General features: G+C 38.4%; 1 protein-coding gene across 1 annotated transcript in view; it reads right to left on the minus strand.

Moving 5' to 3' along the window:
• Positions 1-4948: 4948 nt before the first annotated feature.
• Positions 4949-14187, minus strand: part of ATP6V1B2 (ATPase H+ transporting V1 subunit B2) — a 21222-nt gene continuing 11983 nt past the window's right edge. The window contains exons 4-14 of the mRNA XM_072399846.1: positions 13266-13359; positions 13002-13079; positions 12186-12325; positions 11268-11369; positions 10913-11010; positions 10645-10768; positions 10392-10542; positions 10191-10273; positions 10006-10110; positions 9420-9549; positions 4949-7321 (exon numbers count right to left, since the gene is read on the minus strand). Coding sequence (XP_072255947.1) covers positions 7179-7321; positions 9420-9549; positions 10006-10110; positions 10191-10273; positions 10392-10542; positions 10645-10768; positions 10913-11010; positions 11268-11369; positions 12186-12325; positions 13002-13079; positions 13266-13359 — 1248 coding nt within the window. The 3' untranslated portion in view covers positions 4949-7178. The remainder of the gene's footprint in view (positions 7322-9419; positions 9550-10005; positions 10111-10190; positions 10274-10391; positions 10543-10644; positions 10769-10912; positions 11011-11267; positions 11370-12185; positions 12326-13001; positions 13080-13265; positions 13360-14187) is intronic.

Here is a 14187-nt window from a genome sequence, read left to right on the forward strand (position 1 = left end):
ACACTAAAATATGCACGGTCTGAATTCTTAGCATTATTAGTTTCATGTGATGATTACTATAGCAAATATGGTGGCGTCAAATACACTAAGCACACCACTGGGCATCAGGACATTAGGCAGAGCTGAACTGGATGATAGGGAGGAAGGTAGACTGATGGCATCTAACCATTACCTTCTACAACTTCTGTCCTACAAGATTCCAAATACCAGAAGCCAATAAACGCAACTGATGTGCCTGAAAATCAGCTGTTGGCCAGACAGGTCTTTACATGACAGATAAAACGCCATTCCTTATTGTTTTATTACATCTTTATTACATATATAACTGATTATGCTAGTGCACAGCGAGGTGTAGATACAGTAAGGTTTTGCAAAGGGTTTCCCTAAACTTAAAACTTACTTTAAATGTTTTAACACGGATGTAGGATGATATACAGGTTCTTTGTTTTTCTTCAGTCTTTTTTATAGTTATAAAAATAATAGTAGGAACCCTACCTGCAGCAAGAATGCCCTGGAAGATTCAGGTTGATTTTTGCAGAAATAGTTCCTAAAACATAAATTTATGGAAAATTCTGCCACTGTAGTGGTAAGTTTAGTTTTTAACCTATGAAACTTGAAGTGATATAGTAAAGAGGCTGTCCTCACCGACATCTAAGTTTGCTATCTGACCACTGCTGCACTGGCATGGACTGGCATACTTTCTGCTGCACTGGCATGGAAGAAGTATGAAAACCAATGGTTCTGACTGGTTTGCACATATGCCCTATGGGTTGTATGTCCTGAGTCTATAAAACATCTATATGAGTATTCTTAAAAAGTTTTGACAACCACTATCTTTTAACAATGGCTATTTTAATAAACACTCCTGTGACAGAGTTAGGGCCTGCTGCAATTTTGACAGCCTGACGTAGATCATGAAGACTTTTACGGGACCATCTCAAGCAACTCCTGTTTCTGGAGTGGAAGTGTGCACCATAGTGGGAGAGGATGTGGTACTGTAGGCTTAAAGTACATTTATTCCCAAATGATAGTAAGCAGCCTTTTAGCACACCAGGTTTCTCTCCCACACATTCTGCAGGCTGATACCAAAAATGCCAGATTGCCAAACTAGGTCTGTTTGTAATGCACAAAACTGAATTCTGCTTGGTAACATCAAGTTGACATTTATAAAGAAGCTTACTCTATGGGATTTGACAATCTAAAAGTTTATTTTCTTTCTTGCACATCAGTGAGACAAGAAACTTACACTACAGCATGCATAGCAATATATTATCCTTCCACACAATTACACGCACTTACTTATTCATTTTCTTGCTGTTCACATCCCACCAGAGGATAATTAGTCTCATTTTCACCTCCTTTTGCTAATCCATTTCCTAAATGCTTCCAATGTTTTTTTTTGCGCAAGAATAACTGTTAGTAATTAAACTGTCACCCCCTAGGTGTGTAGTTAGGTGGCAATGATTAACAGCTTTCTGCTTTCCTCTCTCTGGAATCCAATAAACATAACTTTCCTTTGGGAATTTAGGAGGCAGTGGTGTCATTGCGGCTAGAGAATGGTGTAGCACATACCTAACATTGTGTAAGAGGTTAAAAAAAGGAAAATATAATACAATAATATTCATGAGATAAATTTAGCCAGAAAATAATAGTTCCATTCTTTTTCTGCAGACTCCAGGTTAGGTCATTCCAACTTTTTGGGACAGATACAGCAAAACTCTGGTTTTGTTAATAAAATGCTTTTGTAGTCACTTACAAGTGTGCCAATAGGCAGTTCAGTTATTTCTCTGACCTTGGTGGGGTGGCAAATCTGACTCCTTCATACATGCGTGTTTATTTTGCATGTTGGCATTGTGACCTGTAATCACAGTTCTGTGACACTTGACAATCTATGTTGTAACTGCACAGGGAAAAGATATTCTCAGCCTCTTCCATGGTAACCTTTTCCCAGAATGTGTAAAATAGGAATTCTTGGCAACAAAAAAAATCTGTGTTTCCATTGTAGAGACAAGAAAATAAAAATATTTGAAATAATTCTGTAAAGTTGACTTACAAGCAGTAAATCTGTTGGAGTAATTTATCCTTTCTATCTTATCAGTTTCAATTTTTCTTACACATTAAAGGCCATTTAAGTTCAGGGTCCCACTTTGAAAATTTGTGATAGAGCATATGCTTATTGCAGAAAGGGACAGGTGCAATACCTATTCTTACCTACCTGATTAGCACCCAGCTCTCAAATTTTGCTGAGCTGAACATGCACTTGTTGTCGGAGGTACCCAGCAATCCTGGCTTCTCTTGCAGGTGCTGGGACTGAATCCTCTTCCAGTCAATCAAGATGGTCAAAGATTGAAATGCTAAACAGAATGAAGATAGCAGCACCCGAGACAATTTTGGGACAGATATTAAGTTATATTTTACAATAATATGTAAACATTATAATGTCAAAAGCCCAAACACATCTACAATACAGGAACACAATATGTTTATTGGGGGTTATGTCAACTCCAAGCCCAACTTCACTTTTACCTCCAAGTAGTCCCTCCTACTTATTTTTCTTAAAAGAAAATACAATTTTTCCTGCAGCTTTTGAGACTGTCTGGGGACTCCTTGCTCTCCATCAAATGCAAGCACCATACAGTCCAGTAGTAGTTAGCCTTGGCCATGATACATTATTATTTACTTGTATTTATATAGCAAAGACATATTACACAGCACTTAAAAGTCTATAGTCATGTCACTAACTGTCCCCTAAAAGGGCTGACAAACTTTGTTGCTACATAGTGATTTGTCATGCACTATAGACGTGTCAAAAACACATATGCAATGAATATATTTTATTAAACAAGATAAACAAAAAGATTGAGAGTTGCAGTTGTCTTTTTCCCCGATGCTTCCTCAAGGGAGGGTAAGGACTTTAGGCTGGTTCATAAACCTAATAATAAGTTATTGTTACATTTGATTACACTTAAACTTATTGTTGAATATGTAAATCTATCTAACACATTGTCCAATATACAGTATGAAGAATATATAAATAGATATAGGCCCATATGGATCATTTTAATTTGTTTATTTATGTTATATATACGTTGCAGATAGTGTCCTGGCCCAGATTCGAACCTGGGTGCTGCAAAGGCACTGCTAGCCACTGAGCCAAATGTACTGCCCATGTTCCCAGGGAGCATGTCCTTGATGGTCCAAGTTAAGAGAAATTAGCCAAGGTGATGACAGAAAACAAACCAGAAAAAGAGGCGGCTGAATGTGGGAGTGGTGAGCGTGCAGGGTGACAGCCCAGGAGAGGACTTAAGTACGGCAACCAAAGTAGCTTTTAAAGCTACTGGGAACTTATTATGGTTTGACACATGGTGGAGATCATAATACTGTCAGAAATAATGAAAACCTGAAAATAAGTTTGGAGGTCAGACAGCTAGAAACTGGTATTTGTTTAGCGATTTGTTTAAGGCTGCAGAAGATGCCAAATTTAGGGGGCTCTAAATGAGTTCCTAATTTCTGTAAATTGTACATTGAATATGACTGAAATAAGGATAAAGCATTGTGCCAGCCATAACACAGGTAACGCACCAACATTCCTATATAATAGAAACAGATACAAACAATTCCAGGAATCTGACCCAGTCAAATGCTCCAGTTTTTTTTTTATTAGTTCTGATAGATGCAATAACCAGTAAATTGTTCTAATATCTGAAAGTGACTGTCATCCCCAAGGAAATTCCTCCAAACTACTATTGCTAGCATCTACTATTATAGAATCTTATAAAATGATCATTTTATAGAGTTTAGAGCAGTTAAACAGGAAGCTACAATTAATTGGCAATAATACTTCATCTGCCATATGAGATTCTACACTAAAAAAATCCACATGTTACTACTAATAAGACAGAAAACCAAATCTAAGGAAAATAACCATATGAAGGGTTTATTTCTCATTTTAGAAATGTGGGTAAAGCTGAAAAAAATCCTTTGAACCAACTATTCTAAAAGGAAGAATAAACCCTGTCATTTTAGATTTATGATGTAAGGCATGTGGAGTTAAACCAGTGGTTTTTAAATCGGTTCACAGAGGTAGAGCAATGGAAACCAAAAAAGCTTTCTTTTAGCCCTCCACCTTTACCTGTCTAATTATAATTGCTGTAGAATATAGATATGTGCAGATTCTAACTTACAAACCTAAAAAAATATAATATGTAAAAAGTATGAAACTTACTGCCAATAGCAAGCTAAAATTGCTCTTTACCGCTGGGCCTCAATGCTGTAGGTATTTATTCCAGCTAGGTCACGGACTTGGAACAAGAAATCAGCTAGTGAACAGTGACCTTTTCAGAATCCGTGACTCCAAAGTTACTATACCAACACACACAGAAATGAAACCTGCTGCCGAATGAGATTACACTTTGAACCTCGTTGCCATGAATCCAATTTATATTTTGTGCATCTACAAGCAATTTTTCACCTGCCATCACTGCACCAGCATTCTAGAAATAGACAAGTTTATTATATATAATTTGTACACATTGATGTGGTTATATCACTTCATTATGTCCACGCAATCAGGACCCAATTTCAATGAAATAGTGGGAACAGGCATTCCTGGCAGGCACTTGTCTACTCCAACCACTGCAATGGTTTTTATTGAGACATTTCACAGCAAGTGGTAATGTATTTGTTCACTATTGACCCTATTCATTCCTCAAGGGAGGCTAATGGTGAGTAGTTCAGTAGCTCTCAGTAGAAGACGACAAAAAAAACCAAAAAAAAACTATTTACTTAAAGTAAAAAATCTGCATAATAAAGAGGTACAGATGAAAAAGACACAGAATCAATATAATCCTAATTGGCATTGCTGCAGGAGCCAAGTATTAGCTACCCATTCACACAGCGATATAGTATCGCCATCTCAGATATGCATATTGAAATAAGAACTCCAAGCTTTGTGGTTCCTTCTAACATATTAATATTTATTTAGATATGCAGTTCTTCAATAAATGTATACAACGTTTACAGATGGAATGGACCAACTATTGCACCAAATTCACAAACATCAAAATGCATCCCACAACAGAAAACGAGCCGCCAGGAAACTTGTGGGGCGCGAGGCTAGCTAGAGAAAAGAAAGCTGTTCTCAGGGGTGGGCAAAGGGGTTAAACAATCACAGAAGCTAGGTCATACCAATCACATAAGCTAGAAGGAATGGGCAGCAATCCCCCTGCTTAGAAACCTGACAATGACAGTTAAGTACCTGCATAGACTAAGACTGGCAATTTGTAGCAGCTCACTAGCTGTGGAACTACAGGCCTCAGCACCCCTCTGGCTTTTGGTTCCACAGCACACGGACAGCCACAAGTTGCCGTGATTTAAAAGGACCAAAAAATCTAAAACACCTGTTACCTTTAAAAAAAAAAAAAAAAAAATGGCCACCATCATACATAAAGTTTTTTTCCAGCCATCTCCTGGGTATTTCCACATTTCCACCAGCATTCTCAGCCTGAAATACATGAAAACTTAGAAGACTGCACAATATGATGGGGTGGATTTAATAAAGGAGAGGCTATTCCGTTGGTTTCAGTAAATATTTATCTTTGTAGGGCATTGTTTAGACAGACGGTTGTGAAGTGGTGCAGTTATCACTTACATTTCAGGACTTACAACCGTATGCCTTTCTTAAGCAGTGACAGACATTTACAGCTGTTTACGTCTATTTTGTTCAGCTTCAAATGGGAAATACCGATTGCCAGCTGCAAGCAGCATTCGAGAAGGTGGGATCTTTTGTGATTGTTGACATGCCTGACAACCACCTATCAAAACCGCCTATGTGAATACTCTCAACCGTTCAAATGATACCATTGAGGAAGCGGTTGATCGGTGGTTTGTGCTCTGTCAACCATCTCATAATTGCAGCCTCCAAAAGCACAAGGAGTCTCCCTGTTGGCTAGCTCTAAATAAGGTAATAGTAAGGGTAATAATAAGTAATTATTAGCAAATGTAAATTTTTGCCTGCACGTAGATGGTTGAAGTTAACAGATTCATCTTATTTACCTTGCAAAGGGAGCCAACTTTAACAGTTTAGTAAATAAACCCCATTTTGAAATACATCAGTGGGAATTACTTATCTGTATTCATGAGTTCCATACCTCATAAGGAACACGTGTTTTAGAGGCCTTTGAAAGTCTGCTTATAGTTACTTCTGGAGAGAAGTAATAAATCATAACATTTAAAGCTGTATGAAAAAATTACATTAAAACTATGTGCACATCACTGCACAATAAATAGCTTTAGTGCCTGAAAAGCACCAGTCACTGCTTCAGCACATGAAACAATGGGTCATTCTAAAGTCTCTCCTAATACGATAGATGTTTAATAAAGCATGCCACTCCTGACGCTGGCTTTTACATAGAACAGAAAGCAGCTTGATGGTAAATAAATGCTTTAAAGCCCAACTCCAGTGACTGAGCAACCCCCTGATATTTTGCAAATAATCCCCTTATAGACTCATCATCTTTTTTTTAAAAACACATATCTACTTACCTGTGTACTTGTGGTACACAACACGTTCTCAATCTTTATTAGCAGTGGGTGAGCCCTAAGTGCTGCAGACCATATAATGGCTTGGAGCTATTTTGTGCAGCACTCTCCTGTGAAAAACACAGCTGAATGATGCACACCCATGGGATGTCCATGAGACTCACAAGATCACAGGAAGTAGACTGAATACTGCTAATTTTTTTTATTCTAGCTGGAAGATGACAGCACTGGATTGCAAAGTGGTGAGTCTGCACTAAAGATGGTGCCCATATTGCAGCGAGCAAAAGCAAACATTGGAGTTGTGCTTTAAGCATATCTGAAAGGAGTGCTGCAGTTCATCTAGAATACATTTTTTAAATACCAAAAATAAATGTTAAACAACATTTCTTACTTCTCAAACACATACGGTGTACCTGGCACCCATGTTTGCAGCCATTCTGGGGATGTTTAAAAACCATGTCGTATGCTAGGAACCAGCAGCATTTTGTTTTCTCCCCATATGGCTGTAAATGGATGACAGGTGCACTTTAAGAGACCATTTCTGCCCTGCTCCTTTAAAGGGGGTCCATAGACAGACTCTGTAAACTGTGGGGAGTGGGGCGGCTGCAGAATGATGGAGAGGAGGGCAAGGGGGATTCTCAGTGCTTGGCAGAGGAATCTCGAGGGTAGAACTCTGCCAAGGTGCTTGCAGGAATTCTCTTGAGCATTTCTTTGGGGAAGATTCGCAGAAGCTGCCAGCCGATATCCAGTGTCTCGTACACTGTGCGATTATCATATGGGCCTGAAAAAGCAAAGAATTGGTATAAGATGTATGCTCAGATATTTGTTATAAATTCAAGAAAACAAGATAGTACGACTGGCCTATGAAGACAACTCAAACGACCATCAATTGTCAGGTAATTGCTAGGTTATTCCTCCTGTTCTACTACATGAAATGTCATTTTTTGAATAAAAGACAGTAGTTTTAATAGAAGCATTTACTAAACTTTCTAAAACCGCTGTTTACTGCCACCATGTGGAGGCTTCTTAGAATGCTGCGCTCCCGATCACTTCTGCTCTATTAAAATATCAATTATGGGCCATAACTAAGGATGTATGGGGTTAATCGTGGGCCACGTCAGACCCCCCTGGTGCCCTTACTGCTCCCATCCATGTGTACCAAAGCTGCTATTATCCCTTAACGAGCAACTCGTTGCCTTAGCAACTGATTGCCACCCACACACATACACATCTCCCATGTGACAGTCCTTCGCAAGCTATTTAAAGGAGGGCTGAACAGCAGGATCTGCATTGATAACGGGTGACGGATCAGGACCACCCGGAGCCACCCCGCTGCCAAACTCCACTTAACCCCTTCTCTGATGCGCAAGATGCCTTGTTACAATCCCACAACTATGATTAGGTATGATAAATTTCTTACATGAATTTACCTAAATTATTCACTATCCATACTGCTACCAGATTAGGAACAAGTCACTAACTGACCCTTTATGCCTTTGATTGACATTAAGGGCTATTGTGGGCTCAGAGGCCACCCCATTCATATTGTCCTTTCAAACAAGTGCAACCTCCCTTTATAAAAAGTTACAGCTGGGTTCAGAGGTTTGACCCTTTGTACTGTCTCCCTAGTTCACTAGAGAATAATGTTGGATTAGGAGCCCCTGGTGATCCACCGGGTTCCTTACCTACCCCTGAGCAAAAGCTGAGGAATACCATCTTTAAAGCAGACCTAAACACAATTCCTACTTTACATATAAGGATATACAACCCTTATATATAAAGTAAAAATCCTATAAAGTCAAATCTTTAAGAGGACATCACCCTCCTAAAGATTTGACTGCCACGGCGATCAACACTGAATGGGAGCGCAGAGCCTCCCGAGATTTATACGTCATGCATTCGGGGAGGCTCTTGGCTGTCCTTCTGAGCATGCATATTTTCCACTCAGCGTAAAGAAATGCAAATCCCACGCTTGTGCAGATTTCCAAGATGGTGCGGGACGGCATGAGAGTAATGTTCAGCACCATCAAGGGATCTGGAGGATTAAAGTTAAGTGTGAATCATGTCTCTGAAGCTTTCAATATGGGGTGGGCAAAGACAACGCATAGTCTAACATGATTGTCTATGTAGAAGACTTGCTCCAAGTACAAGCCAATACTGACAAAATGTATAATTTCACAACTGCATTTGAATGAAAAGTCAGAACAAACCCAGACCTTTTCTTGTGAAGCAGGTCACAACTAAGATTGAGAATCCCTAGAAATTTCACTGATTGGTTTGTGCCTATTCATTATTTGCACTTAGTGAAGGCCGACGCAGTAAAATTGGTGTCATTTGTAGTCAGTTAAAGTACAAAGATCTAGAAATTGCTAGAATTTTGCTGCAGTAAATACTGGAGTTGGACACACCGTAGTCTATGGCTTATTTGAGGAAAGGCAATAGACTAAAACAACCTATATGAAATGTAGGGAAAAAAAGTGCATGATGATAGTGCCCTGTCTAGGAATGGAATATGAAAACTTTAGACTTAAGTCTTAACAGTACTATGTGCAGCAAAAAGGCTGAGTATAGATCTGAGTAATAGCTTAAAAAAGTATACATTCTTTATAGAACTTATAATGGAACACCTTAAAATATATTCATCACCTCCACATAAAGTGATCTAATCAATAACAAGAATGTTATTTAATGTACAGCGCTGCATAATAGATTGGCGCCATACAAATCCTGTATACTAATGTAATTTACATTGATACTGTTTTAAATCTGTTTCTTATGACATCTAGTGGCCACATTGGGAAAAGCATATTAGACAGCTGCAACAAACTAATTGCTGTGACAACACAGAATAGGTACAGATCTTGGACATCCCTGCTTACCTTGAGATATAAAGTTCCTCTCAAACTTCTGCAGAAACTCCAGGTACAGAAGGTCATCAGAAGTCAGGGCTTCTTCACCTACGACTGCCTTCATAGCTTGGACATCTTTGCCAATAGCATAACAGGCATACTAAGGAGAATAAAGAAGACCAATTTTTCTATTATCATCCAAGATATTTATAAAGCAACTGCAGAAAAAAGGTGGAGGTTTGAACACAATGCTATTCAACATGAGCTGTCTGACAGAAGGGTTCGGCAGATTTTCACTTTTATTTACTGGAGTTCAGCCAAGGCAAGCAAATCAAAAGTTAAATGAAGGTTTCAGTATCAGAGCTGCTTTTTCACAACAATAACGTTTCTGAAGTTAGTGTTCTCTAGTAGAAATCATGGAAGCAATTTCATGAAACTTAAAAATGTTTGTAAAAACTTCCCCTTGAAAATGAACATGTTAAGTTTGGATCATTATAACAACCAACATGTTCAAGGTGCAAATGCTCAGATTTCTGTTCATTAAAAAAAAAAAAAAAAAGTGCCACATGAACATTGAAGACAAACCGGTACACTAAAAGGCATAAAAGTAACTCACCAGCTGGTTGGATACATCTGAATGGTCTTTTCTGGTCATTCCTTCACCAATGGCAGACTTCATCAGACGGGACAGTGAGGGCAATACATTGATAGGTGGATAGATCTAAGAATGACAGTTTAATATTTTTAAAATATAATCACACTATGATAAAGATACAGAACGTGAGACCCTTACCCTCTTACCTGTCTGTTGTGTAGCTGCCTGTCTACATAGATCTGTCCCTCAGTGATGTATCCAGTCAAATCAGGGATTGGATGGGTGATGTCTGCAAAAAGCAAAACATTCAGTATCAATTCAGTATAAAATTTCAAATCTTCTTCATGAGTTGTGTACATCACATCCTGCAAGCTAGTCTTCTCTCACTATATACAGCACACACTAACCGTCATTAGGCATAGTAAGGATGGGAATCTGTGTAATAGACCCATTCCTGCCCTCCACACGTCCAGCTCGTTCATAGATTGTGGCCAAGTCAGTATACATGTAACCTGGAAAACCTCTTCTACCAGGGACCTCTTCTCGTGCTGCAGATACCTGGTTGAAAAAAGAATCGCAGATTTTTAATACCAACTAGGAGAGGGTTCTACAAAACAAGCTTTCAGTGCAATTATAGTTTTGAAGATTTGAAACACTTACTTCTCTCAGGGCTTCAGCATAAGAGCTCATGTCAGTCAGAATGACAAGCACATGCTTCTCACACTGATATGCCAGATACTCGGCAGTGGTAAGCGCAAGACGAGGTGTGATAATACGTTCAATGCTGTGGGCAACAAAGGGAACTGTATAACTTTTTTTTTTTTTTTTTTAATTAAAGAGCCTTAAAACAGCAAACACCTTTAAGAAAACAATGAACTGTTTTTATTTCTGATCGTTCCCTACCAGTGTTGTTAGACAGCAAACTTACGTGGGATCATTGGCCAAATTCAAGAAGAGGCACACATTGTCCATTGATCCATTCTCCTCGAAATCAGACTTAAAGAATCGGGCTGTCTCCATGTTTACCTTGGGGAAAACGAATAAAAAAAAAGTTACCATTACAAGATGAACAAAATAATTTTCATTAGATGTAAAATTACATAAAATTCAACCTATTTTTAGCATTTTTTAGGAGTGCTTGGTGCACTGAGGCCATTACTATATCCCATATATAATATATATTCCACCAAGAAGATTAACACTGGGACCAACGTGGCAATATTGTACACACAGACACCAATATTGATAGCACGATCTCCAATACTGCATGCTGTAATACTTACTCCCATAGCAGCAAAAACAATGGCAAAGTTATCTTCACTGTAATCCATGACATCCTTTGATTTCTTAACCAGGCCGGCCTGGCGACAGATTTGTGCAGCAATCTGAACACGAGAAAACAGGGAAAATGACAAATTAGTATATACATTTGGTATCTATATAGAGCTCTCGCCAACTGCTCACATTTCCCAAAGCAAGAGCTCAAAAACAATATTTGTTTTATTTTTTTAAGGTATTTAAATTTCCTTATCTACAGTACATTCATTCAAAAGTGCCAACTGAATCCACTTAATCTTACCAATGTGAGTTTTTAAAATACAATTCTATAGATTAAATGTAAACATGTATACAAGGGCAGCTATATTTGTTCATTATTTAGAAAAACTTTGTTTCCTACTTTTACATGCTCCAATGTGGTTATACTTTATTACACCTAATATTCAAATTTACTCAAACCAAGCAAAGAGAAACAAAAAAAAATGTTTTAGTTACTAAACTGAATAAAACAGTTGCTATGTTTTATTTAAACAAATACTTTGTCATGTTTTGTTGCATCACAGTGCTGCTAATCTCCTGCAGCCACTTTGTCTACCTGGACTCCAGCAATAACTACATGACATTTTTTAAAACAGAGGACCAAGTCTGTGGAATGTGTGACAGTAGCACAGTAAGGAAAGAGACAGTTTTGATCTCTAGCACATTAAGTGCCTGAATACTGCTCTTTGTAGTAAAATAACCAGGTATTAAAATGAAATCTGTAGATTTCCAAATCTTGAAATTTGATTAAATAGGTTTATTTTATATATTTAATAAAATATTTACATGCTAAATGCTTGGTCTGCTATATTTGTTTTTTGTCTATTAAACGCAGAAGTTTGAAAATTATTCTCTACCATTATTGGCCCAACGATAAATCTCACCTCATTGTGGGGAAGACCAGCAGCGGAGAAGATGGGGATCTTCTGACCACGAGCAATACTGTTCATACCATCAATCGCAGATATGCCAGTCTGGATCATCTCCTCTGGGTAGATTCTGCACTGTGGATTAATGGGCTGTCCTGCAAGGAGTGAACAGCAAAAACAATGAGACATCCAACGTGGATGTTACAGAGGCTAGGCAATCTGGCATTTTCACAAAATCTGTCATTACACCTGAATATGTGCATGGAGATTTCTCTAGCCTAAAGATTTAAACATTTCATGAATCTAGGCAATAAGGATATATTTCATACATAATCCTATGCCAAAGTATCTGGGAATCAGTTCAGTTAGGTTTACGATTTACCAATAGCAAAACTGTCAGAATTGGTCTTTAAAATTTCATTTTAGTGGTTTCCATACCATCCATTACTGTTTGAGGGCACAACAGTCCTCTTTAATCAGGAAAACAAACTCATTTCGTTTTCTACCACTGCATCCTTGAAACATTCACACATAAATTATATTCATCTTGGTGATCTACATGATTCAAAATGGCCCTTAGGGCAGCCTTATAGCACAGTTCATTGCACCTCAAAAGTGCTTTGTGCATTAACCCACATTGTAGTAGATGGCATTTTAAAAACTTATGTTTGGTATATTGTTATATTGCACTATTATACCAGTGTGATACTCTGTACATTAAGTCTTGTGGTGAGCTGCAGTGAATTGTAAAGCAGTTGAGGTGTGATGGCGTTCCATTTAAATGTGACCAAACCACAAGAATCTACTTATAGGAATGTCAAGGTAACTTACCCATGATATCTAGATAGTCCTCCGCTAGAACACTGGGACCCCGATCTATGGGTTTCCCTGAGCCGTTAAACACACGACCTGTTGGAAATAGGAGCAACGTATTCAGTGAACATCCAGACAGATCAAAGCAAAATACCAGTGTGATGCATTATGAGCTTCTAGTCAGTATATCATAGTTGCCAATGCCAGGTATTGCAAGGGGCATGTAAAAAAAAAAAAAAAAAAAAAAAAGCAATGGTTTAATCTGTACAAGACTTTACATACCCAGCATGTCTTCAGAAACTGGGGTTCTCAGGATATCACCGGAAAACTCACAGGAGGTCTTTTTGGCATCAATACCCGATGTTCCCTCAAAAACCTATAAAAAGGTACAAAGAGTGAGACAAGTATATAAAAGATGGCATAACATTTGGTAGCTAAGCATTTCACAACTACAGATATCTTAGCTATTAGTAAAGAATGGGAAAAGAATAGGTGCAAATAAGACCTTCGTTCTACAGTTCAGCTCTAGGATGTACTGCCATAGTTGCACAAGAACACAATAAGCCAAAACTAAATGGTCAGAATTTTCACTCAAACTGTAGCCTTGTTCACTGTAAAAACCCAATCACGTGCAGAATAAACAGGAGCTTGATTATTATAGGATAACTGATGGGAATGGTCATTTAAATTTATTGAGTGAAGGTTCACAATCCCTTTAGCAATATATTTCTGTACACCCACTACTTAAGTAAAGCAAGTCAGGGATGGGTAAATCCTGGTCATTACTACTTGAGTGAATAAAGTTCCTGGCAGTTGGGACCACCAGACTAAAGCTTTATTATAACCTGGATCTGTTCCACTGTGTGAGGATGGGAAGCATTAGTATGCACTCATATTGAGCCCGGAACCAAACCATGTGAAGGGATCTGTTGACAGGTTGTAGTAAGTAAGGATTTGGATGGGAGGAATATTATATATTGGATTGGAGGTGGAAGGGAGATATATTTGCCCAAGATTCCTATGTGAAGTAGCAGGTGGAAGACTCTCACCTGTGAGATAATTATTGAAGAAGCATTGAGGGTGGAGATATAACAGAGCCAGGAGCTCAGTCAGTAGCTCTGCTTGGAGAGACAAAGACAGGTGGACTGTGTGAGTTCAGCTCTGTTTGGAGACACAGATAGGGGTTCTGTGTGAGGGAGCTCTG

The sequence above is a fragment of the Pyxicephalus adspersus genome, chromosome 2 (genome assembly GCF_032062135.1).
Source record: "Pyxicephalus adspersus chromosome 2, UCB_Pads_2.0, whole genome shotgun sequence".
Lineage (NCBI taxonomy): Eukaryota > Metazoa > Chordata > Amphibia > Anura > Pyxicephalidae > Pyxicephalus > Pyxicephalus adspersus.